A 27,271-nucleotide genomic window follows, 5' to 3' on the forward strand; every position below is an offset into this window, starting at 1 on the left:
TTGATTTCTTGACTGCTGCTTCCATCGGCATTGACTGTGGATCCAAGTAAAAGGAAATCCTTCACAATTTCAATATTTTCTCTTTATCATGATGTTGCTTATTGGTCCAGTTGTGAGAATTTTTGTTTGCTTTTAGGTTGAGGTGTAATCTATAATAAATGCTGTTATATTTGATTTTCATCAGTAAGTGCTTCAAGTCCTCTTCACATTCAGCATGCAAGGTTAACTGCATATCGTAGACTGTTAATAAGCCTTTCTTCAACTGTGATTCCTCATTCTTCATATAGTCCAGCTTCTTGGGTTATTTGCTCAGCATACAGGTTGAATAGGTATGGTGAAAGGATACAACCCTGACTCACACCTTTCTGGACTTTAAACCACACATTACCCCTTGCTCTGTTCGAACAACCCCCTCTTGGTCTATGTGCAGGTTTTGCATGAGTACAATTAAGCGTTCTGGAATTCCCATTCTTGGTAACGTCATCCATAATTTGTTATGATCCACACAATTCGATGCTTTTGCATAGTCAATTAAATAAGACTTTCTGGTATTCTCTGCCTTTAGCCAAGATTCATCTGACATCAGCAATGATAGCCGTCATTTCATGTCCTCTTCTGAATCTGGCTTGAATTTCTGGCAGTTCTCTGTCGATGTACTGCTGTGTTTTTAAATTACCTTTAGCAAAATTTTACTTGTGTGTGATATTAATGATATTGTTCGATACTTTCTGCCTTCCATTGGATCACCTTTCTATGGATCTCTTCCAGTTGGCTGATCAGGTAGCTATGTTCCAAGTTTTTGGCATAGATTAGTAAGAGCTTCTGGCACTACATCCATTTGTTGAAACATCTCAATTGGTATTTCGTCTAATTCTTGAAGCCTTGCTTTTTGCCAATGCCTTCAATGCAGCTTGAACTTCTTCTATAATACCATAGTTTCTTGATCATATGCTACCCCCTAAACTAATTGAATGTCAACCAATTCTGTTTGGTACAGTGACTCTGTATATTCCTTCCATCTTTTTTTGATGCTTCATTCAATATTTTGCCCATAGAATCCTTCAGTATTGCAACTCAAGTCTTGAAATTTTTCTTCAGTTCTTTAAGCTTGAGAAATGCTGAGCATGTTCTTCCCTTTTGCTTTTCTAACTCCAGCTCTTTGCACATGTCATTATATTACTGTGTTAATCCATCTCGTTGAGGGTCTCCCTCTTTCGTTGACCCTCTACTTTACCAAGCAGGATGTCCTTCTCCACAGACTGATCCCTCCTAACAACATGTCCAAGGTATGTGAGCGTAGTCTCACCATCCTTGCTTCTAAGGAGCATTACGGTTGTACTTCTTCCAAGAGAGATTTGGTTGTTCTTTTGGCAGTCCGTGGTATATTCAATATTCTTCACCAACACCACAATTCAAAAGTATTAATTCTTCTTCAGTCTTCCTTATTCATCATCCAGCTTTCCATGTATATAAGGTGATAGAAGACATCATGGCTTGAGTCAGAGGGACCTTAGGCTTCAAGGTGACATCTTTGCTTTTTAACACTTAAAAGAGGTCTTTTGCAACAGATCTGCCCAATGCAATGCATCTTTTGATTTCCTGACTGCTGCTTCCATTGGGTGTTAATTGTGGATCCAAGTAAAATGAAATCCTTGACAACTTCAATCTTTCTCCATTTATTATGTTGTTTATTGGTCCAGCTGTGAGGATTTTTTTTTCTTTATGTTGAGGTGTACTCCATAATGAAGGCTGTAGTCTTTGATCTACATTAGTAAATGCTTCAAGTCCTCTTCACTTTCAGCAAGCAAGGTTGTGTCATCTCCATAATGCAGTTGTTAATGAGTCTTCTACCAATCCTGACGCCCCACTCTTCTTCATATAGTCCAGCTTCTCAGATTACTGGCTCAGCATACAGATTGAATAAATATGGTGAAAGGATCCAATCCTGATACCACACCTTTCCTGACTTTAAACATTAAGTATTCCCTTGTTCTATTCAAACAAGGACCTCTTGATCCATGTATAGGCTCCTCATCAGCACAATTAAAGTATTCTGAAATTCTCGTTTTCACAATGTTCTCCATAATTTGTTATGATCCGCACAGTCGACTGCCTTTGCATAGTCAATAAAACACAGGTAAACATCCTTTTGGTATTCTCTGCTTTCATCCAGGATCCATCTGACATCAGCAATGATATCCCTGGTTCCACATCCTCTTCTGAATTCGGCTTAAACTTCTGGCAGTTCCCTGTGGATATACTGCTGCAGCCGTTTTTGAATGATCTTCAGCAAAATTTTACTGGAGTGTGATATTAATGACATTGTTTGATAATTTCCAAATTTGGTTGGATTACCTTTCTTAGGAATAGGCATAAATATGGATCTCTTCCGATCTGTTGGCCCAGTAGCTGTCTTCTAAATTTCTTGGCATAGACAAGTGAGCACTTCCAGTGCTGCATCTCTTTGTTGAAACACCTCAATTGGTATTCCATCAATTCCTGAAGCCCTGTTTTTCAACAATGCCTTCAGTGCAGCCTGGACTTCTTCCTCCAGTACCATCGGTTCCTGATCATACGCTACCTCCTGAAATGGCTGAACATCAGCCAATTCTTTTTGGTACAGTGACTGTATTCCTTCTATCTTCTTTTGATGCTTCCTGTGTTGTTTAATATTTTCCCCATAGAATCCTTCAATATTGCAACTCAAGGCTTGAATTTTTTCTTCAGTTCTTTCAGCTTGAGAAATGCTGAGCATGTTCTTCCCTTTTGGTTTTCTATCTCCAGCTTTTTGCACATGTCATTATCTTACATTGCCTTCTTGAGCTGCTCTTTGAAATCTTCTGTTCAGCTCTTTCATTTCATCATTTCTTCCTTTCTCTTTAGCTATTCAATGTTCAAGAGCAAGTTTCAGAGCCTCTTCTGATACCCATTTTGGTCTTTGCTTCCTTTCCTGCCTTTTTAATGGATTTTTGGTTTCTTCATATATGATGTCCTTGATGTCATTCCACAACTCGTCTGGTCTGGGGTCATTAGCATTCAATGATCAAATCTATTCCTAAAATGGTCTCTAAATTCAGGTGGCATATATGCTAGGTTGTACTTTGCTTTTCGTGGACTTGTTCTAATTTTCTTCAGTTTCAACATGAACTTGCATAGGAGCAATTGATGGTCTGTTCCACAGTTGGCCCTTGCCTTGTTCTTACTGATGACACTGAGCTTTTCCATTGTCTCTTTCCACAGATGTAGTTGATTTGATGCCTGTGTATTCCATCTGGTGAGGTCCACGTTTATAGTCGCCATTTATATTGGTGAAAAAGCTATTTGCAATGAATGTCATTGATCTTGCAAAATTCTATCATGTGATCTCAGGCATCGTTCCTATTACCAGGGCCACATTTTCCAACTATCGATCCTTCTTCTGTTTCCAACTTTCACATTCCAATCACCACTAATTATCATCGCATCCTGATTACATGTTCAATCAATTTCAGATTGCAGAAGTTGGTAAAAATCTTCAGTTTCTTCATCTTTGTCCTTAGTGGTTGGTGCAAAATTTGAATAATATTCATATTGACTGGTTTCCTTGTTGGCATACGGATGTTATCCTATCACTGACAGTGTTGTACTTCAAGATAGATCTTGAGACATTCTTTTTGACGATGAATGCAATGCCATTCCTCTTCAAGCTGTCATTCCTGGAATAGCAGACCATATGATTTTCCGATTCAAAATGGCCAATACCAGCCCATTCCAGTTTACTAATGCCTAGGATATTGATCTCTATGGGCTCCATTTCATTTTTGACAATTTTCCTATATTCATATTTATACATTCCACTTTCTGATTATTAATGGATGTTTGCAGCTGTTTCTTCTCATTGAGTCGTGCCAAAGCAGCAAATGAAGGTCCTGAAGGCTTGATCCCACCCAACTCATTAACATCAACTCTACTTTGAGGAGGCAGCTCATCCCTAGTCATATTTTGAGTGCCTTCCAATCTGAGGGGTTCATCTTCCAGCACTACTATATCAGACAACATTCCACTGCTATTCATAAGGTTTTCCCTGGTTAAGTCTTTTCAGAAGTAGACTGCTGGGTCCTTCTTCCTAATCCCGCTTAGTCTGGAAGCTCAGCTGAAACGTGTTTGCCATGAATGGCCCTGCAGGTATTTGAATACTGGTGGCATAGCTTCCAGCATCATAGCAACATGCAAGCCCCCACAGTATGACAAACTGGCAAACATATGGGGGTTAGGGAGCCTGTAGAGTCTAGAGCTTTTTGTATTTTAATCACTTGTTGTTCCCAATCTTTTTTGCCATTCTAGAAGCCAGCTATAAAACTCCATGTCCAGGGAATTATGGAGAAAGCAAAGAAAAGCCACATATTCTTCATAAACAGAATGTACTTCACAAGATTATATCCATACTGCCGGCCTCTGATATCTTATAACTTAGCCTCATTCACTTTCTATTTCCACATTGCTTTCTTGGTCTTTAATTGGCTTATAAGCTTTCTTATACTCTTAGGGACTATGCCTCTTCATTCAAATTTTTTTTAGTGCCCAACATAGGACCCTTTCTGAACAAGCAAGATGATAGCTGTAAATCATAGTAATAGGAGTTGATTATAGTTCTATTTGAACAATTAGTCATTTCTAAAATAATGGTTTCTTATGCTCATCAAATAAGCACTGGTGGCACAGCGGATAAGAGCTACAGCTGCTAACCAAAAGGACGGCAGTTTGAATTCACCGGCCACTTCTTGGAAACCCTATGGGGCAATTCTACTCTGTCCTTTATGGTCACTATGTGTCAGAATCAACTCCACAGCAATAGGCTGGTTGTTTGGTTGGTTATGCTCATCAAAATACTTCATTAAAAGAGTAAAAAGAGAGCCTACAGACTGGGAAAAAGTTTTTTCTGGCTATTACAAATCCACAAAGGCCTAATCTCTAAAATGTACAGGAAAATTCAATACCTTTACAACAAAAAGGCAAATAATCCAATTAAAAAATGGGCAAAAGAAATGAACAAAAACTTCACCAAAGAAGACATTAAAGCAGCCAACAGACACATGAGAAAATGCTCTCGATCACTAGCCATTAGAGATATGCAAATCAAAACCACAATGAGATGCCATCTTACCCAGGCATTATTGGCATGAATGAAAAAAACAGAAATACAACAAATGTTGGAGAGGCTGCAGGGAGAATGGAACTCTATGCACTGCTGGTAGGAATGCAAAACAGTACAACCATTTTGGAAAACAATATGGCACTTCCTTAGAAAGCTAGAAATAGAAATACCGTATGATCCAGCAATCCTACTCCTAGGAATATATCCTAAAGAAATAAGAGCCGTCACATGAATAGACAAATGCACATCCACGTTCATCACAGCACCGTTCATAATAGCAAAAAGATGGAAACAACCTAAGTGCCCACCAACAGAGGAATGGATAAACACACAACGGAGAACCATACAACAATAAAGAACAATAATGAATCTGCAAAGCATCTCACAACATGGATGAATCTGGAGGGCAATATGCTGAGTGAAACAAGTCAATTACAAAAGGGTAAATGCTATATGAAACCACTAAAATGAAAACACATGAAAATGTTTCCATACTGAAAGAAACAATCTTTGATGGTTATGAGGGAGAGAAGGGGTGGAGAGGGAAAAATCCTAATTAGGTAATAGGTAAGTGGTAACTTTGGTGAAGGGTAACACAGTACTCAGTACTGGGGAAGTAAGGACAACTTGACCAGGGCAAAGTCGTAGAAGCTTTACAAACATCCAGATGCCGAGTGGCTGGGCCACTGGGCTGAGGGCTGAGGACCATGGTCTAGGGGGACATCTAGCTCAACTGGTATAACAGTGTCTATAAAGAAAATGTTCTACATCTGGCTGTGGTGAGTAGCAACTGGGGTCTTAAAAGCCTGCGAGCCGCCGTCTAAGATACATCTCCTGGTCCCATCCTGGCTGGAGCAAAGGAGAATGAAGAAGACCAAAGACACAAGGGAAAGATTAGTCCAAAGGACTAATGGACCATGTAACGGATCGAATTGTGTCCCCCGAAAATGTGTGTCAACTTGGTTAGGCCATCTGTGGTTGCCCTCCATTTTGTGATTTTCCTATGTGTTATAAATCATAATCTCTGCCTGTGGTTAAAGAGGATTAGGGTGTGATGTAACACCCTTGCTCCCTGATCCAATGTAAAGGGAGTTTCCCTGAGATGTGGCCTGCACTACCTTTTAACTTACAAGAGATAAAAGGAAATGGAAGCAAGCAGAGAGTTGGGGACCTCATACCACCAAGAAAGCAGTGCTGAGAGCAGAGCACATCCTTTGGACCTGAGGTTCCTGAGCTGAGATGCTCCCAGATCAAGGAAAGATTGATGCATCATAAGGACCTTCCTCCAGAGTCCACAGACAGAGAAAGCCTTCCCCTAGAGCTGGCACCCTGAATTCAGACTTCTAGCCTACTGAAATAAATTTCTCTTTGTTAAAGCCATCCGCTTGTGGTATTTCTGTAACAGCAGCACTCGGTGACTAAGACAGACCACAACTACCACAGCTCCTACCAGACTAAGCCTAGAACAACTAGATGGTGCCTGGTAAGCACCACTGACTGCTCTGGCAAGTATCACAATAGAGATTCCGGACAGAGCAGGAGGAAAATGCAGAACAAAATTCAAATTCACACATACAAAAAAAAATCAGGCTTGCTAGTCTGACAGAGACTGGAGAACCCCAAGAGTATGGCCCCTAGACACCCTTTTAACTCAGTACTGAAGTCACTCCTGAAGTTCACCCTCAGCCAAAGATTAGACAGGTCTACAGGGTCAACAGCAACACACATGAGGAATGTGCTTCATAGTTCAATCATGTATACCAGACTAACTGGCACACCAGCCCAAAAGCAAAAACAAGAAGGCAGGAAGGGACAGGAAAACTGGCAACAGGGAACCTGAAGTGGTGAAATCACGCCGCAGGGTTGGCAACCAATGTCACAAAACAATTTGTGTATTAACTGTTTAATGAGAAACTAATTTGCTCTATAAACTTTCACCTAAATCACAATAAAGAAAAAGATAATTTTTACCTTTCCCACCTATTTGGCCAAGTAATTACCAATATAAGATAATGAAAACTTTAAATGCCAGCCAGGAGTCACAGAAAACAAAAAGAAAGCAGGAAACAGCATGTAAGGGGAACTGAAAGGCACATCGAACCCAGCAAATCTCAGCTCTTCTTCCTCCATCAGAGTCAGTGAAGAGAACACTTTGACATTATCTTTACAACTTCTTATTTCTGAAATTCTTAGATAGAGAAGGAAGAAAAACACCATTTTTATCTCTCATTTTACGAAAATGAAAGTAAGAAACTGGAGGAACACAAAATCATACCTTAAAACAGGTCATTTCCTGCTGATGTTTTCTGATTCACATTAAGCCAGTTTTTTTGAGTTCTTTCTCCATTGGCTGAAGGAAATCTTTGTTCTTTTTATTGGGAAGATTTTATTATTTATCATAAAGGCTGTTTTTCTTGTTAAAATATACAAGGCAGCAATGAAGGCTGGTTGTGAAACCATTAACTGTCTGCCATGCACAATTCAAGGCTGGGAGAAGATAATGAAAAGTAATGCTCTGTCCAAATTCCAATAGTGGCAAACACTGCAATGTTCCTATCAGGAGTAAATATTTGTGAGCACTAAGAAGATATATTAGGGAGGCAGGGCTGAGATGGCAGAGTAGTCAGACGCTTCCTGTGGTCCTTCTTACAACAAAGACCCGAAAAAACAAGAGAATCGATTATATGACAAGCTAGGAGCCCTGAACATCAAAGACAAAGCTGAGGAATCGGACTGAGCAGCAGGGGAGGGAGAAACAGTTCAGAAGCAAGGAGCAGTTGCCAGACCTCACCTGGTGGGAACCGGCATCCTGCAAGCCGACTCCACTGCCACAAGCACCATCACACAGGCACTAGCATTTAGGACGCATTTTCTACATCAGGAGAGAAACAGCAATGGAGAGTTTGCTCAACCCTCCAGAACAAGTGAGGAGCAGCCCTCAACTGGCAAAAAGATAAGTACCTGCATTTAATCTACCTCACCGATCCAAAAATACTCCTTTGAGAAAAACCTCTCTTCCACTTACCTGCTCCCTCCCCACTTGGCACCGGGTCCCAGCTGGCTGCATTCCCTGGCTGGAAGAAGGACCCTGTGCTCACCCTGAGCCATTTCCCTGGCCTTGGAGAGGGAACAAATTAAAAAACAGGGGAAAAAATAATCTTCTGGCTCCCCTAAGCCAGTAACTCAGGGCAGAAACAGCTCCTTTGCCTAGGCACGGGTATAATGGGTCCACAGACTTTGAATGGTTTTCACCCCTGCATAGACCTGTGTGGGCCCATTTCAACAGCATAGGTCCTCATTAGCACAGTACAAGAGGGTATATACCTGAAGTCTAACCTCAACTGTTTCAGCTACATGGTGGAGAAGCAGGTTCGTGACATTTGACACCACTCTGCCTATTAAGTAGGGTCCTTACCTAACCACAACAGGGGCCTGAGGACTGGTGGCTCCACCCACCACACCTAGCTACCTGCAACAGGGGTCCAAGAATAAGTGGTGCCTCCCAGGCCTTACAGCCAACAGCATTGGGTGCCCAACATTATCTGGCTGCAAAACCCACCCAACTACACACTCTAGGGAATAGAGACATACTTTCCTCACAGACACTCAGGGGCAGTTGTCAGTCCCCTGCCTTACTCAGCGCATGACCCCCTACTGCACCCAGATACCTGTGCCTACACCAACCACCGCTGCTTGTCTAGGACTGTAGGTGATAGCCTGCATCACACACTTGGTGACTGCCTACCTCAAAACCTTAGTTGAACCCAAACAAGAAAAGTGACAGACTCCTGGGCTCACATACCTAGTAACAGCTCTAACCACCTGACACCAGGATGTTAGAGCTTCAAAGGCGCCAATAATCAAACGAGCACACTGGAGCAGCCTACTTGGGCATATTAAAACAAAACAAGAAGCTAGAACACACTAAGCAAACATAAAATAAATACAATAACTTATTGATGGCTTGGAGACAATAGTCAATATCGAATCACATAAAAAGGAAGACCACAATGGCTTCAGCAAGCTTCCAAAACTAAGAAACAAGAAATCTTCTGGTTGAAGAGAACCTCCTGGAATTACCAGAGGTAGGATAAAAAAAATACAAAAGATTAATATTCAGAACTCTAAGAAACCCTGGTGGTGTAGCGGTTAAGTGCTACAGCTGCTAACCAAAAGGTTGACAGTTCAAATCCACCAAGTGCTCCTTGGAAACTCTATGGGGCAGTTCTACTCCATCCTATAGGGTCGCTACGAGTCGGAATTGACTCGACGGTAGTGGGTTTTTTTTTTTTTTTTTTAGGAGATCAGGCAAAATGCAGAACAAGCCAAGCAGCACACAGACAAAGCATTAGAGGAACTTAAGCAGATTAGAAAAGAGCACAATGATAAATTTAATAGGCTGCAAGAATCCATGAACAGACAGCAAACAGAAATTCAGAAGATTAACAATAAAATTTCAGAATTACACAATTCAATAGAAAGTCATAAGAGGAAAACTGAGGCAATGGAAGTCAGAATTACTGAGAATGAAGATAAAGCAATTGGCACCAACATATTTGAGGAAAAATCAGGTAAAGAAATTTTAAAAAATGAAGAAACCCAAAGAATTACGTGGGACTCTATCAAGAGGAATAACCTACAAGTGACTGGAGTACCAGAACGGGGGGAGATAACAGAAAATACAGAGAGAATTGTTGAATATTTTATGGTAGAAAATTCCCTGATATCATGAAAGATGAGATGATATCTATCCAAGATGCTAATCGAACCCCACATAAGGTAGATCCCAAAAGAAAGTCACCAAAACATATTATGATCACATTTTCTAAAACCAAAGATAAAGACAGAATTCTAGGAGTGGCTGGGAATAAACAAAAAGTCACCTACAAAGGAGAGTCAGTAAGACTAAACTTGGACTACTCAGCAGAAACCATGCAGGCAAGAAGGCAATGGGATGACATATATAAAGCCCTGAAGGGTAAAAATTGCCAGCCAAGAATTATATATCCAACAAAAACTGTCTCTCAAATATGATGGTGAAATTAGGACATTTCCAGACAAACAGAAGTTTAGGGAATTTGCAAAAGCCAAACCAAAATTATAAGAAACACTAAAGGGAGTCCTCCAGCTAGAAAGTCAGTAACAACCCAAAACTAGAACACAAGACAGAGCAACAAGATATTAACCCAGATAGGGAAATCACCAAAATAAATCAAAGCTGAAACGTTCAAAACAGGGAAAAAGAGACATCATTACATAAAAGATGACAACATTAAAACAAAAAAAGAGGGACTAAAAAATGTAGTCATAGATCTTGCATATGGAGAGGAGGTCAAAGAGATATAAAGAAATAAAAGACTGGCTTAAACTTAGAAAAATAGGGGTAAATATTAACATAACCACAAAGGAAACTAATAATCTTGCATATCAAAATAAAAAACAAGAAAAACACAGTCTCAGCAAATACAAAATCAGCAACAATGAAAAAGAGGAAAAGAAAACATGTAAAGAAAAACGAGTCAGAAAATTAAATGGAAGAAAGAAACTGTCAACAGCACAAAAAAAGACATCAAAATGACAGCAATAAACTCACATCTATCAATAATTATGCTGAATGTAAATGGACTAAATGCACCAATAAAGAGATAGACAGTGGCAGAATGGATTTTAAAACCACAATCCGTCTATATGCTACCTACAAGACACACACCTTAAAGACATAAACAAACTAAAACTCAAAGGACAGAAAAATACATATCAAGCAAACAACAATCAAAAAAGAGCAGGAGTGGCAATATTAATTTCTGACAAAACAGACTTTAAAGTAAAATCCACCACAAAGGATAATGAAGGACACTATGTAATAATTAAGGGGTCAATACACCAGGAGGACATAACCATAATAAATATTTATGCACCCAATGACAGGGCTCCAAAATACATAAAACAAACTCTAACGGCATTGAAAAAAGAGCTAGACAGCTCCACAATAATAGGAGGAGACTTCAACACACCGCTTTTGGTGAAGAACAGAAAATTCAGAAAGAACCTCATTAAAGACACAGAAAATATAAATGTCACAATCAAACAACTTGACCCCATAGGCCTATACAGAACACTCCACCCAGCAGGAGCCAACTATATTTCCTTCTCCAACGCACATGGAACATTCTACAGAATAGACCACATATTAGGCCATACAGCAAGCCTTAACAGAATCCAAAACATCGAAATATTACAAAGCATCTTTTCTGACCATAAAGCCATAAAAGTAGAAATCAATAACAGAAAAACCAAGGGAAAAAAAAAAATCAAACACACGGAGACTTAACAACACCCTGCTAAAAAAATTTTGGGTTATAAAGGAAATTAAGGATGGAATAAAGAAATTCAAACAATCAAATGAGAATGAAAGCACATCCTACTAGAACCTTTGGGACACAGCAAAAGCAGTGCTCAGAGGTCAATTTATAGCAATAAATGCACACACCCAAAAAGGGTCAGAATCAAACAATCAACCCCACAGCTCACACAAATAGAAAGAGAAGAGCAAAAGAAGACCTCGAGCACCAGAAGAAAGCAAATAAGAAAAATTAGAACAGAATTAAACGAAACAGAAAACAATCGAAAGAGTTAAGACCAAAAGCTGGTTCTTTGAAAAGATCAATAAAATCGATAAACCATCAGCCAAACTAACAAAAGAAAAACACAAGAGGAAGCAAATAACCCAGATAAGAAATGAGATGGGTGATATCACAACAGACCCAACTGAAATTAAAAGAATCATAACAGAATACTATGAAAAACTGTATTCTAACGAATTTGAAAAAATAGCAGAAATTGATGAATTTCTAGAAATACACTACCTACCTAAACTAACACAAACAGAGGTAACCCAAAAACCACACAAACAGAAGTAGAACAACTAAATTAATCTATTTTAACAAAAGAAGAGACTGAAAAGGTAATCTAAAAATTCCCAACAAAAAAAGGCCTGGCCCTAGTGGCTTCACTGCAGAATTCTACCAAGCTTTCAGAGAAGAGTTAACACCACTACTACTAAAGGTATTACAGAGCATACAAAAGGATGGCATATTCCCAAACTCATTCTACAAAGCCAGCATAACCCTGATTCCGAAACCAGGTAAAGACCCCACAAAAAAAAAGAAAATTACAGACCAATATCCCTCATGAACTTAGACACAAAAATCCTTAACAAAATTCTAGCCGATAGAATTCAACAACATATCAAAAAAATAATTCACCATGACCAACTGGGATTCATACCAGCCAGGTATGCAGGGATGGTTCAACATTAGAAAAACAATCAACGTAATCCACCACATAAATAAAACCAAAGACAAGAACCACATGATCTTATCAATTGATGCAGAAAAGGCATTTGACATGACAAAAACTCTCAGCAAAATAGGAACAGAGGGGAAATTCCTCAGCATAATAAGGGCATTTATACAAAGCCAACAGCCAACATCATCTTAAATGGAGAGAGTCTGAAATTATTCCCCTTGAGAACAGGAACCAGACAAGGATGCGCTTTACCACCACTCTTATTCCACACTGTGCTGGAAGTCCTAGCCAGAGCAATTAGGCTAGAAAAAGAAATAAACGGCATTCAAATTGGTAAGGAAGAAGTAAAAGCATCTCTTTTTGCAGATGATATGATCTTATACACAGAAAATCCTAAAGAATCCTCAAGAAAACTACTGAAACTAATAGAAGATTTCAGCAAAGTATCAGGATACAAGATAAACATACAAAAATCAGTTGGATTCCTCTATCCCAACGAAGAGGAAACCATCAAATCAATACTATGTACAACAGCCCCCAAGAAGATAAAATACTTGGTAATAAATCTAACCAGAGACATAAAAGACCTATACAAAGAAAACTAAAAGACACTACTGCAAGAAACCAAAAGAGACCTACATAAATGGAAAAACATACCTGGCTCATGGATAGGAAGTCTCAACATTGTGAAAATGTCTATTCTACCCAAAACGATCTACAGATACAATGCAATTCCGATCAAAATTCCAATGACATTTTTTAATGAGATGGAGAAACAAATCACCAACTTCATACGGAAATGGAAGAGGCCCTGGACAAGTAAAGCATTACTGAAAAAGAAGAACAAAGTGGGAGGCCTCACACTACCTGAATTTAGAACATATTATACCGCCATACTAGTCAAAATAGCCTGGTACTTATACAACAACAGATACATAGACCAATGTAACAGAATGGAGAATCCAGACACAAATTCATCCACCTATGTGCAGCTGATATTTGACAAAGACCAAAGTCTGTTATATAAAAGAAAAAAAAAACACTTTTTTTTTTCTTTTAACAAATCGTGCTGGCATAAGTGGATATCAATCTGCAAAAAAATAAAACAAGACTCATACCTCACACCATGCACAAAAACTAACTCAAAATGGATCAAAGACCTAAATACCAAATCTAAAATGATAAGGATCATGAAAAAAAAAATAGGGACAACACTAGGAGCCCTAATACATGGCATAAACAGTATATAAAACATTACTAACAATGCACAAACACCAGAAAAGAAACAAGGTAACAGGAAGCCCCTAAAAATCAAACACTCATCTCTAAAATTTACAAGATACTGCAAAACCTCAACAACAAAAAGACAAATAACCCAATTAAAAAATGGGCAAAGGATATGAACAGGCACTTCACCAAAGATGACATTCAGGTAGCTAACAGATAAATGAGGAAATGCTCACAGTCATTAGCCATTAGAGAAATGCAAATCAAAACTACAGTGAGATATCATCTCACCCCAACATGGTTGGCATTAATTCAAAAAACAGGGAATAATAAATGTTGGAGAGGTTGTGGAGAGACTGGAATTTTTATACACTGCTGGTGGCAATGTAAAATAGTACAACCACTTTGGAAATTGATTTGGTGCTTCCTTAAAAGGCTAGAAATAGAACTACTGTACAATCCAGCAAGCCCACTCCTTGGAATATATCCAATAGAAATAAGAGCCTTCACATGAATAGATACATGCACACCCATGTTCAGTGCAGCGTTGTTTACAACAGCAAAAAGATGGAAACAACAGATGAATAGATGAACAAAGTATGATATGTTCACAAAATGGAATAACACGCAACAATAAAGAACAATGATGAACCCATGAAACATTTCGTAATATGGAAGAATCTGGAAGGTATTATGTTGAGTGAAATTAGTCAGTCATAAATGGGCAAATATTGTATAAGACCACTATAATAAGAACTCAAGAAAAGGTTTAAACACAGAAGAAAGCATTCTTTAATGGTTATGAGGGTGGGGAGGAACGGAGAGAGGTATTCACTAATTAGACAGTAGACAAGAATGAGTTTAGGTAAAGGGAAAGACAACACACAATACAGGGGATGTCAGCACAACCGACTAATCCAATAGCTAAGAAGTTTCTTGAGTACAAGCAAACACTTCAAGGGACAGAGTAGCAGTGGCAAGGGTCTGGAGACCATGGTTTCCGGGGACATCTAGGTCAATTAGCATAACAAAGTGTATTAAGAAACATTCTGCATCTCACTTCAGTGAGTGGCATCTGGGGTCTTAAAAGCTAGCAAGCAGCCTCCTAAGATGCATCAATTGGTCTCAACCCACCTGGAGCAAAGGAGAATGAAGAACACCAAAGACACATGGAAAATATGAGCACAAGAGAAAGAAATGGCCACATAAACCAGAGACTCCATCAGCCTGAGACTGGAAGATGTGGATGGTGCCGGGCTACTACCAAAGACTGCTCTGACAGGGAACACAACAGAGAATTCACTATGGTACAGGAGAAAAATGGGATACAGACCTCAAATTTTAGTAAAAAGACCAGACTTATGGTCTGAGACTGGAAGGATCCTAGAAGTCGTGGCTCCCAAACTCTTTGTTAGCCCCAGACTAAAACCATTCCCGAAGCCAACTCTTCAGACAAAGACTAGACTGGAAGACATAAAATGATACTGGTGAGAAGTGGCCTTCTTAGCTCAAGTAGACACATGAGACTATGTGGGCAGCTCCTTTCTGGAGGCGAGATGAGAAGGCAGAGGGGGACAGGACCAGGTTGAATGGAAATGGGAAATACAGGGTGGGGAGAAGGATTGTGCAGTCACATTGTAGGGAGAGCAACTAGGGTCATATAACAACGTGTATATAAGTTTTTGTATGAGAAACTGACTTGAATTATAAACTTCCACTTAAAGCACAATAAATTAAAAAAAGAAGAAGAATATATATTAGGACTCCACTAAAATTCACAAGTTACAGGGTTTCAGGGATATATGCTGAGGCATGATTTGATCACAGAATGAATAAATCTGTGATATGTAATCATAAGTCTTAAGACTTTCAGAGTGATCATAAGGGGCTTTTGAGGGTATCTGGTCCCAATGCGCCCAGTCAGGTCCCAAGATTTCCTCATCTGTGTGTCCTTGGGTAAGTTAGTTCAACTTTCCTACAGTCACAAGTGACAGAAGTAGAGCCCAAGACTCTCTAACAGACTGCCCGCAATACCATATGCCAGAGGATTTTACTAGGATTAAGCTAAGAAAAATCCACCGTCCTTATTTGAAATGAAAAAGAATAGTTTTTAAAAAGAACTCTGAGTTCTAATTCCAACAGCACTCCCTAGCCATGTGATAACATTTTCCAGGCTTCACTAGCTTTAGAAATAATCATATGAAGTAAAAGGAGCCCTGGTGGCACAGTGATTAGCACTTGGCTGTGAACCAAAAGGTCCAAGGTTGGAACCCACGAGCCACTCCAAGGGAGAAAGATGTGGTAGTCTGCTTCCAAAAAGATTACAGCCTTGGAAACCCTATATGGAAGTTCTACTCTGTTCTGTAGGGTCGCTAAGAGTCAGAATTGACCCCACGGTAAAAGGTTTGGTTTGGGTTTGGTTCTATAAAGTAACATATGCAAAGCTGCTTTGCAAATTCTGAAACTGAAAATTATTAGAACTGAATTATTAAAGCCTCATCATATCAATAATTTTTTTTAATTTTTCATTAAGAAGTAGGGGTGAAACTGCAGGCCACAAAGATATACTTTTAAAGTTCTTATTTATGAACATGTACGGAGAAGAAATATAATAATAATTTTCATCTCTTTTACAAAAATGAAAGTGAGACAGGGAAAAAACAAAAAGGCACATTAAAACAAATCATTTCCTGCTAATGTTCCCTAATTCATTGTTTACTGAAAAGGATATTTACTGAAAGTGTTGCCTCTGCATCTCTGAAAACTAATTCTCCTAACATCCTTCCCATTGATTGGGTCCTCACAGAGCCCTACCATGTATTGCTGTATGACTATCACAGTATTTCTTAGAGAACACTGATCAGCCAGACGCTACCAAAAAAAAAAAAAAATCACCCATCTCCTAGCAGGAGAACTGATCCATGTAACACCATAGATAACTCAACGAGTAGAACCTAGATAAAGAGTTTCCAGCTTTTAATGGACAAAAGCTAACTAAGGTAGTTTTCATCTTTAAAAAATGCATACAAATGTACTTTATTGGGGTTTCTTAACTTCAGTGTTCGGGGGGTAAATCCCACTTGATCTGGCTCGATGACACAAGGTTTATAAAATTAAAAAAAGACAACAGCCAAGGTCAGGGGAAGGAAAATGTTCAGAGCAGTTGATGTCACCAAAGTGCTCAGAACAATGCATCTGTGAAATCAATTTTCTCAACTTCCAATTATACCCTTACACTTTGATTCTTATCATTGTGAACTTTTCCTTAGTCCCCTTCTACTTCCTGATGGTCTCTCTGACCTTGATTCTATGGTTTTAAGGGCTGAGATCTCTCATCTTATAAAACACTTTTTTTCAGAGAAGCCCCTTCAACCATTGCTCCCATCCAACACCACAATCAATCTAAAGCCTGACTTTGAACTATTTTCAGCAGTTTTCACCTCATCTCTTAATAATCTCATTCATCCCTAGCTTTCAACTACCTCTTGTACATAGGTGAGTAAACTGTACTTTAACACTCTGCCCACCTGGAACTCAATGCATCAACATTCCAAACTAAGCCTACTGAGGACAAAATGCTAATGTCCTTCTATACAAAGAATGTTTACAAATATGATTAAGATCTCGGTTTCACATATAGAAAGGAAACACTGAAGTCAGTTACCAAATCTATTCAAACAAATATTCCAGTGTTACAGAGCTTTCTTAGGAGCTCTGAAAAGATTAGAAAGAGCTCTAGTTCTTAAAATGTTCATTCTCATCTTAGGAAGAATGAAATAGGGTACTATTCTGAATGAAAAATTTCTGTAGTTGAAAAAAGGGTCAATTTTTTTCTAACACTTGCTAGATAATGAAAGCATAGTGTATGTATTAAGCACCCACAATATTGTCGGCACAGGGGGAAAAAACACCAACTAACCAACTTCACATCGTATATGAAGACAGAATTTAAAGGATATGTGTAGTTATAAGTGCTATTCTCTTATCTTTCAGAAAAATATATACAAATAAAAATGAAATCTACAAACAGATCATTAATCAATTAAAATGCTACACAAAGCAATATATATAAGCCTTTAAATGCCATCTTAAAAAAAAAATCCATTCACCTATCCAGGATGCCAAATTCTGTAGGATTTCAACCAACTGTTAGGTGTTACGAGTGTACAGATGCCTCAAGAAAGAGACTAACACTTCTTGAGTATATACTATAGTATATTCCAAAGAGGTAGTATACTATAGAGGTTAAGAACATGATGGAAGAAAGGCCCGGCAGTCTAATTCTGAAAAATCAGCCCTTAAAAATCCTGTGGAGCAGAATTCTACTCTGACACACCTGGGGTCACCATGAATCAGAATCAACTCAACAGCAACTGGGTTTTTTGTTCCTGTTAGTTTGTGTTTTGTTTTGTGAATGTGGACCCAAGGGCTAGACGGCCTGGTTTCAAATCTTGGTTCTGCCTTTGATCTATCTGTGTGACCTTGGGCAATATCTATGTTTAGTTTCTTCATCTACTAAAATAAAGAGGGGTAATAAAAGTATCTACTTCATGTGGTTGTGGTGATGACTAAATGAATTTGTGTTAACACTTGTAAAGCATTTACAATTGTGCTTGGCATATAATAAGTATTCTCCATTAATGTTATCACAATGGTGATTATTAGTATTATTAGATTATAATACAGCATTTTATAATTACAATTTCAGACACAGTAGATTATACATATCATTTCATTTAACCCCCTCAACCACCTGTGAATGCCTCTCCACAGGTCAAGATCAAGAGTCCTTGGTATGACACAGGAGCCCATGAGATTTGCCAGAATCTCTGGCCTCTCTGACATATTCCCTGAGAGCCAGCCATTCAGATTTTGCACAGCATCCAGGAAAATGCAATGCTGCTCCTTCTCTGTACCTTTTCCCATGTTTCCTATGCCTGGAATATCACTTGGTATCATCAAATTAAAGACCCTCTTCCTTCAGAATTTACCTCAGAGATTCTTAGAGAATGAACATGTATGGCACAGAAAGTAGGTCATTTAATCCCTGCCTCAACCCTAAATCATGGCACAATTTTGCAGATGAACGTTTGTCAGGGTTCAAATAATTTTCCAAGGTTATTCACTTAGTAACTGGTGGGTCTGAAATTTAAACTTACATTTGCGTCTCTGTGAGGCACTGTTGACTCCCTCTGAGCAGAATTAATCCCTCGCTTCTTGGTGAAATCACTGTAGGTTTGTACATTTGCCAAGTACTTCGCCCTCAACCCTACAATTCATTTATTTACCCATCTTCTCCCTTATTCGAATAAAAGATCCTGGAAAAGAGGAATCTTTTCTATTTTTAGATCCCTACTGTCCAGCACATAGGAAATAATAAATGTTTGCTCAATGAATGAATTAAAGCTCAATAAATAGCCGTGGAGTAAGTACTCTGCTCAAGGACATACAAGCCAGTGGCAGAACTGGAGCTTAAGCCCAGATATGTTCTGCACCTGGCCACTGTGTGAGGTCTTCAACTAGACACCAATGCAATAATGCTGTGATTAAACCTTGCAGAGCAGGGAAATTAATTAAATCATCATCTAAGTCACACCATACAAAAACTTATTAAATCAGTCAGGCATGTGTGTATAAAGCTGTGTTTTCCAAAAATAATATTGTTCAGAAAATTAGCCATGGAATCCTAATGCACATTAGATGAAAGAGCCCTATAATGAAATACTTTTGGGAAACTGTGGGTAGAACAAAATGTTAGAGCGCTTGTCATGTTATACAATCACGAGGCTTATTAAGCTTCTCAGAGACATTAATGTGAAAATGTGTATTACATCCCTCCATAAGGAGAATACAGCATTCAGCATTTTCCAAACTTTATGGTATTTCACCACGAAAAAACCCCAATGCATTTTTTGTTTACATGAAGCATTTCTGGGCATTAGTAGTCTATGAAGCCCTGGTGGCGAAGTGGTTAAGAGCTCAGGCTACTAACCAAAAGGTCGGCAGTTCGAATCCACTAGCCACTCCTTGGAAACCCTACGGGGCCAGTTCTACTCTGTCCTATAGGGTCACTATGAGTCAGAATCGACTCGACAGCAGACAGCAACAGTAGTCTATAGAACAGGCCTTAAGCACAACATGCAACTGTCATTTGGTGCCACTGTATTCAATTTGCCGGTTTCTCCATCTGTACTTACAGTTATACTAATACCAAACCTCACCACAACTGAAACGGCCTATTCATTGAACCCTGGGGAAATGCCTACCTACACTTGAGAGAGCTACCATCTGCGCAAAGGGATTTTTAAAAGTTCCACCCAGAAACTCAAAACCAATTATGTTTCCATGAGAGTTCTCCTTCTCCTCTCACTTTCAAAAGCTATTGACTCAAATTGTTATCATTTATTCTGCTTACACCTTCAAGTCCATTAAATGTAGACTATAACAAGAGATCTGAGAGAAGCAATGGAAAAAAAAACTGTGTACCTAGGTTTTTTTTTATAACTAGTCTAAACACAGCACTTTTTCATCCAAAAAAATCAAATATTAAATGTTTATAACCAGTCATTCAAAGAGTGGAATACAAACATAAATCTGCATACATGTATAAAAGTCACACCTGACTAAAGCCACATTAATGATTCACTATATCCTATATGAGAAATACAGAAGTAACACACATACATTATACATACACATATAAATACCTACATACATTTCCATGTATATTTGATTTACATATATTGCTTTATACATATAACTGATTCATGCATGCTTAAGTACAATATTAAACAAATTCCATGAGACTATATTTGATTTGATCCTCACATATCCAATAGAATTAGTCATCTTAAACAATCATCCTCAATTAGAAAATGGTGTGTAAAGATTGTACTTGAAGTTGCATACTCAGACATATTTGAAGGAGTAGACAATAGAAGGTACACTCCCAAAATAAATGTGAGAATATAAAAGGAAGAGATATCTTGTTATGTTTACCTTCCCTTCAGTGCTCTAGACTTGTCTGAATATATGTACAGGAATTCTCTTCCTGCTCCTAAACCAAAGGTAGCCAGGCCTTTATTTCTAAGGTTTGGCTTAGAAGAAAAGGGCCCTGCCTACTGCCAGAGACGGGGGGAGCAAAGGGGACAAAGAGAAAAGGTACACCACCCAACACTCTAAGAGATTATTTTGCATGGTCTAAGAACATCAAGGGAACCCCATAGAGTCAGACAAAGACAGTTTCAGAAACTCTTGTGCTTCAAGGAAAGGATCCCTGGTGGTGTGGTGGTTAAGCACTCGGCTGCTAACCAAAAGGTTGATAATTTGAACACACCAGCCACTCCATGGGAGAAAGACATGGTAGTCTGCTTCTGTAAACATTACAGCCTTGGAAACCCTATGGGGCACTTCCATTTTGTCCTATAGGGTCACTACGAGTTGTAGTCAACTAGATAACAACGGGTTTTGGATTTGGGTGCTTCAAGGATAAAAGAAGGAAGTAACCCAAAGTGGAGAAGGGATGAGGTTAGAACAGGTTTATGTTTCCTTAGTCTGAGAGAAGACAATGGGTTTTGTGGTTCTAGGAACAGCATGCCACTTGCAAGCCATGCCAGAGGGATGCCAGGACCTAGAGTGGTGGAGGGACGCTGCAGAGGCCAGCCTCAGCACCAGGGACTGGGGAGCAGCAGCACATTTCTTGTAGCTCAGCCTGGAGAGGAGAGATTTGAGGGTCATCTCAGTGACCTGTCTCGAGCAGCACTGCTCAAGAGATTGATGAGCTCTCCACAGCAGAGGGGACAAGAGGACAATGAGAAATAGTGTCAACTGATAACCAGAATCCTCCCCATTCCATTTCCTGAGCTGGGTAAGCTTCAGGCTTACATATATCCCAGGGTTCCAACAACAAAAACAGATACCTGACTTCTCATTAACTTTCTCAGAGGAGCCTTGCAGCCAGATTTTATATGGTTTTTTTTTAAAGTAAATAAAGACATATATTGCCCATCAATTTTCTTTAAAAGAATTACGACTGTTACATAAACATTCCTGTATTTCCCTTCCTAAAGAAAGAACCTCCTTTACTGCTTCTTTATGAGAAAGAAGAAATGAGAAAGAGCTACTGCCTTGGTCATCTAGTGTTGCTATAACAGAAATACCCCAAGTGGATGGTTTCAACAAACAAAAGTTTATTCTCTCACAGTCTAGAAGGCTAGAAGTCCAAATTCAGGGCATCAGCTCCAGGGGAAGGCTTTCTCTCTACCGGCTCTGGAGGAAGGTCCTTGTCATCAATCTTCCCCTGGTCTAGAAGCATGTCAGGCACAGGGATCCCGGGTCCAAAGGATGTGCTCTTCTCCAGGCACTGCTTTCTTGGTGGTATAAGGTCCCCAGCTCTCTGCTCCCTTCCCTTTCCTTTTATCTCTTGTAAGATAAAAGGTGATGCAAGCCACACCCCAAGGAAACTCCCTTTACATTGGCTCAGGGATGTGACCTGAGTAAGGGTGTTACATCCATCCCTAATCCTCTTTAACATAATCTAATCTTGCCTCATTAACCACAGCAGAGATTAGGATTTATAACACATAGGAGGACAACAAAATTGAGGACAACCACACGATCCTGGGAATAATGGCCTAACCAAGTTGACACATATTTTGGGGGGAAATACAATTCAATTCATGACAGCTACTCAGTTACATTTTGAAGAATCTATAATAATTTCAATGCAGTCCAAATTCTAGGGTTGACTTCATTTACAGACACTAGGATTTAGGGAGATTGTGGCCTACACAACACAGCCCTAAGTATCCTTCACTTACTTGAAGTTGCCATGCTCCACTTTTTTATATTCCCTTTCTCTGTATGGCCCAACTGCTGGCCCCACCAACAGTTTTATGCCCTCCACAGAGGGCCCTGAAATCTCCTCCAGGCTGCCATCCTCAAGGGGCAAGTATAACTTAGTGGATACAAGACAGGGCACTTAAGTCCCAGACCTGTCACATTCAAGTTGTATGGCCTGAGGTAAGTTACTTCATTATTTTAGGGCTGAGTTTATTCATCTGTAAAATGGAAACAGTTACAGTAGGTATCTTAGAGGGTTGCTGTGAAGATGCAATGGAATAATGACATAGGGCTCTCATACCTGAGATATGGTTGCCACTACTGTTGTTGTTAGGTGCTGTTGAGTCGGATCTGACTTATAGCAACCCTGTGTATTACAGAACAAAACAACACTTGGTCCTTTTCCATCCTCACAATAGTAGGTATGTTTAAGCCCATTGTTGCAGCCACTGTGTTAATCCATCTCATTAAGGGTCTTCCCCTTTTTCATTGACCTTCTACTTTACCAAGCATGATGTCCTTCTTCAGGGATTGGTTCCACTTAATAATACGTCAGAAGTAAGTGAGACAAAGTCTTGCCATCCTCACTTCTACGGAGCATTCTGGCTGTGCTTCTCCCAAGATAGATTTATTCATTCTTCTGGCGGACCACGGTATACTCAATATTCTTTGCCAACACCATAACTCAAATGCATTAATTCTTCTTCATTCTTCCTTTTTCATTGCCCAGTTTTCACATGCATATGAGGCAACTGAAAATATCAAAGCTTGGGTCAGGTGCACCTTAGTCCTCAAGGTGATATATTTGCCAGTAGAAAATCTAAGCCACTGAAGAAATATTCAGTTTTTACCACAACTGCCTTTAGCCAAATACTAATAACTGTTTGTATTAAGGATCTAAGTTACTTAAATCTATTAACTTATTTGTGAGTTTTAAAATAACTTGCATTTCACTATACAAAGAAAAGGTCACATATCTAACACCAGACTAACAGCTTCCAGAGCAGACATAAGTATATTATATATGACTACTTGTCAAGACAAAAAAATTTCCTAGTCATCACATAAAACCAGACTAAGTAGTGTCATTTTTAAAGTAATACATAAGAGTAGCTTATTAGTCAGAGTTTTTAGAAGAGTTCCTGCTGAATTGTCAGATTAAAATATTAATATTAAAATATCTGTAGAAGATTACAGTAAATAGTAAATAATGAGCAAAAATTATGTCTCTTGCAACATACAAGTACAAATAATTCCTATTTAGATATCAATTTTGTAACATAATTTTGAACCCTTGGCCAATAAATTTAATCAGTGGTGTGCTGGGAAACGTTTAGCAACTGGCTCCTAGGGGAAAGGGAGGTATCTGATTTCTAGTGTTTGCCGATTTCCATCCCACCCTAATACATTTCAGGATAACAATGTACACATGATCAGCTCTGACAGCCAGCACTAACTGGATCCAGCACACCACCTAGATTGTTGTTGTGTGCAGCCAAGTTGATCCCAACTCATAGCGCCCATACATGACATAGGAGAACTGCCCCACAGGGCTTCCTAGGCTGTAATCTTTACGGGAGATCTTTTCTCCTACAGAGCTGCTGGAGGGTTTGAACTTCCAATTAGCAGGTAAGGGCATAACCACTGTGCTACTAGGGATCCTTACCATGTAGATAACAAGATATTATTTTTCATGATTGTTAGGTAATTCACCTGAAGAGGGCTGTTTACAAGAACTTTAAAAAGAAAGGAAGGTACTAACCCATGAGTAAGAAGTAAGGATCGGTAAATGACATGGATTTTCTAGGAAGGTGCCTAAAGCGAATTTCCAGTTATACGGGCTCTATTTCCGTTTAAACCACAATCCTTCCTCACTGAGAGCTGCTTCTCTCTCTGCACAAGTAGTTGCATGCATCCAAGTCTTGCATCATCCTCTCTATACTGACCCCACTGTCCTCTTAGGATCTTCTTGCTAGACTGAAGTCTTTACCTGGCTACAGGTGGTCTCAGGTCCTGCCAGGTAAAGACTTATATCATTCATCAAGAAATAAGCGTTTTCTCTTCTAACTTTCCCTATAAGACTTGTCTCCTTTTTATCAATAAACCCACCACCTATGCTAAAATTCCTCCAGCTGGTAAGAGAGTCAAGTTCTCTCTATGAACAGGAGGCAATTATCTATTCAATAATTTGTTTAACTGTACTTTACTTGGAGCCCTGATGGCATAGTGGTTAAGAGGTTGGCAGCTAACCAAAAAGTCAGCAGTTCGAATCCACCAGCCACTCCTTGGAAACCCTATGGGGCAGTTCTACTCTGTCCTATGAGTCAGAATCAACTTGACGGCAACAGGCTTTTTGTTGTTGTTGTTTTATGAGTAATGTAATTAGGGAGCAGAAGACCTAAGCCTCTGGAAAATACATTTGGAAAATTACAGAGAAACTAAAATTAACTCTTTTTGTCTTACTCCCAGCTTTGAGCTCCAGGTCACTCCTATAGCTGATTCACTGCAGGAACCCTGACTCAAGGGCTGTCCTGCTATTCTAGGTGTCACATGAGCAGACAAAGGCTTCCAATTATGTCTCTCTCACTATGTGTAAGATGCCTATATTCTTAATGCACACCTAAATTAAAGGATCGGAAAACAAATATAATTCCATTCTAATTCATAATGTTGTACTTCAAACTTGCTTCACTGACAAAATACAAACTGCTGAAAATGATACTGAGCAATTCCACAATCACTCTGCGGCTTGTGCTAAGAAGGCAAATTACATTATGATTTCTGTGGCTAAGAAAAAAGAAATCCATTAAAAACAAACTCTGCTACTCTGCCCTCCAGGATTTCAAGTCAGAGAGCAAACTCGATTTAAAAAATAACAATAACATCCCTTAATTTGCTCATGTCTCATTACAGACTTCAAACATAAGGACACCAAGTGTTGAGAGAGGCTGTGTTTATTCTACTAGACATCAGTGCTACATGTGCATTTTTGCAAAGGTCTCTAATAGTCAATACAATTAACATCTACAGCTAATATGAAGGGGTCATGGTTTAATGAGGAAAATGGATGGTCAAAAAGTCAAAACATACTGCATTCTTTGCCTCTCACAGGATCAGGCAGGCCAGAGCAGTCCACTGCAGAATTCGGAATGGCAACTCTCCACCTGGAGCCACTGCTATCACATTCCGTATATTCAAAGTGGTAATCTTTCTGCAAACAATCACAAAACAAGCCTTTGTTAGAGCCAATTCTACTGGGGCGACTGTGCGTTTTCAATCACCCCCAAACCTGCCTGCAAGCCTATTTCCAATCTGTACCCTCCGCTTGACTCTTGGTCTTCCCCCACCCACACCAGCCAGTGGATTGATCAAAAAGGTATCATGCCAGGCACTAAGTGGGCACCAAGGATACGATGGGACAGTCACTGCCTTCAAGTTGTACTGTTGTCCTCCAGTACCTTCTACTCATAAAGGCTACAGCACACTTCCCTACCTCTCTTGCAAGCTTTTTAAGTTCTATATAATTTATAGATACAACAAAAAGCAAAATAACACTAGGAAACTGTTATGACTGTACCTTGTTTTCTGAGAAAGATATAAGAGAATAACTCCCATAGATCTAATTCTCTGCTTAAAATTTAACGGAAGGCATAATAATTATCCAAAAACTAACAGAAGATTCTACAAGTTTCTAAAGCAGTTCTCCCAGGCTCAATACACACCCACTCAGTGGGCTGCCATCAATCACAGACTACTAAAACAGATCATTTATTACAATTGCTAAGTTAAAACCAACCCACTTGTCTCCAGCCTTTGGTTGCTTCGAAATTCTCACAGTGACCTCTCTTGATCAGAGCATATTATACATGTACTATATGTACTATGGAGCATTTTAAGGAAGGAAAATTCTAAACCTAGTCCAATATATTTTCCATTTAATAACCTATTTATTCAGTTTAATACCCTGAATGTTGTTATTCTGCTTTGTCCACTCTTGTTTTGCCTCCTTTACCTTACTAATGACAAGAGAGAACAGAAACACCAAGTCACATCACCATGGGGAAACCAGGAGTAGGGTATGTGTATGGTGTATACAGAGAGAATGCTAGTTTAGAAATGGGTTCTGGGATCAGTTGGTTCTTGGTTTGAATTCCCACCCCATTCCTCCACATATGAGCTATGTGATGTTGGACAAGCCACTTTCTCTCTCAAAGCATCCATTTTTTAGTTGGTAAAGTAGAATAATATTTCCTATTTGTATGGCTGTTGTGGAGATTAAGAGAATGCATGTAAAATGTTAGGCATTGTGGCTATACCAACTTAGCACTTGATTAATTATTGCCCTTATTAAGGACAATGGGGATAGACAGGATGACACAGAGGGAGGAGCTAGTGGTAAAATAAGCCATAAATTTCCTGAGTCTCTGTTTCCCCTGCATACACTTAAAATAAAATGAGAAGGGAGTCTGAGTTAAAGAAGATGGACTCACTCATCAGGCCAAAAGCAAAGGTTTTATGCCACGATCAGACTCACTCTCCAGAAATAAAATGTAGTATATCCTCAGGCAATCATGTCTGAATATCATTTTTTCCATATATATTTTTGACAAGTTTGGCAACAGACAACTTGAGACGGTTCTTTGACAAGAACGTGGATTTCAGGTATGCTTTGCTGCCATTTAGGAGCAAATCTACATACCTACATGATCAATAGAACGGCCAAGTTAGGAAGGCTTTCTGGAGGGAAGGAGGAAGGGCAGG

The 27,271-nt window shown here is 39.2% G+C and overlaps 1 protein-coding gene across 3 annotated transcripts in view; it reads right to left on the reverse strand.

Moving 5' to 3' along the window:
- ELAPOR2 (endosome-lysosome associated apoptosis and autophagy regulator family member 2) overlaps positions 1–27,271 on the reverse strand; it is a 185,676-nt gene that overhangs the window by 90,016 nt on the left and 68,389 nt on the right. The window contains exon 2 of one of the 3 annotated variants that reach the window (XM_064289935.1): positions 25,601–25,721. In XM_064289935.1, coding sequence (XP_064146005.1) covers positions 25,601–25,721 — 121 coding nt within the window. Of the gene's footprint in view, positions 1–25,600; positions 25,990–27,271 lie in introns of those variants that run through there. The other 2 variants (XM_064289937.1, XM_064289936.1) reach the window with 2 other exon arrangements.

This window comes from Loxodonta africana, chromosome 8, assembly GCF_030014295.1.
Source record: "Loxodonta africana isolate mLoxAfr1 chromosome 8, mLoxAfr1.hap2, whole genome shotgun sequence".
NCBI lineage: Eukaryota > Metazoa > Chordata > Mammalia > Proboscidea > Elephantidae > Loxodonta > Loxodonta africana.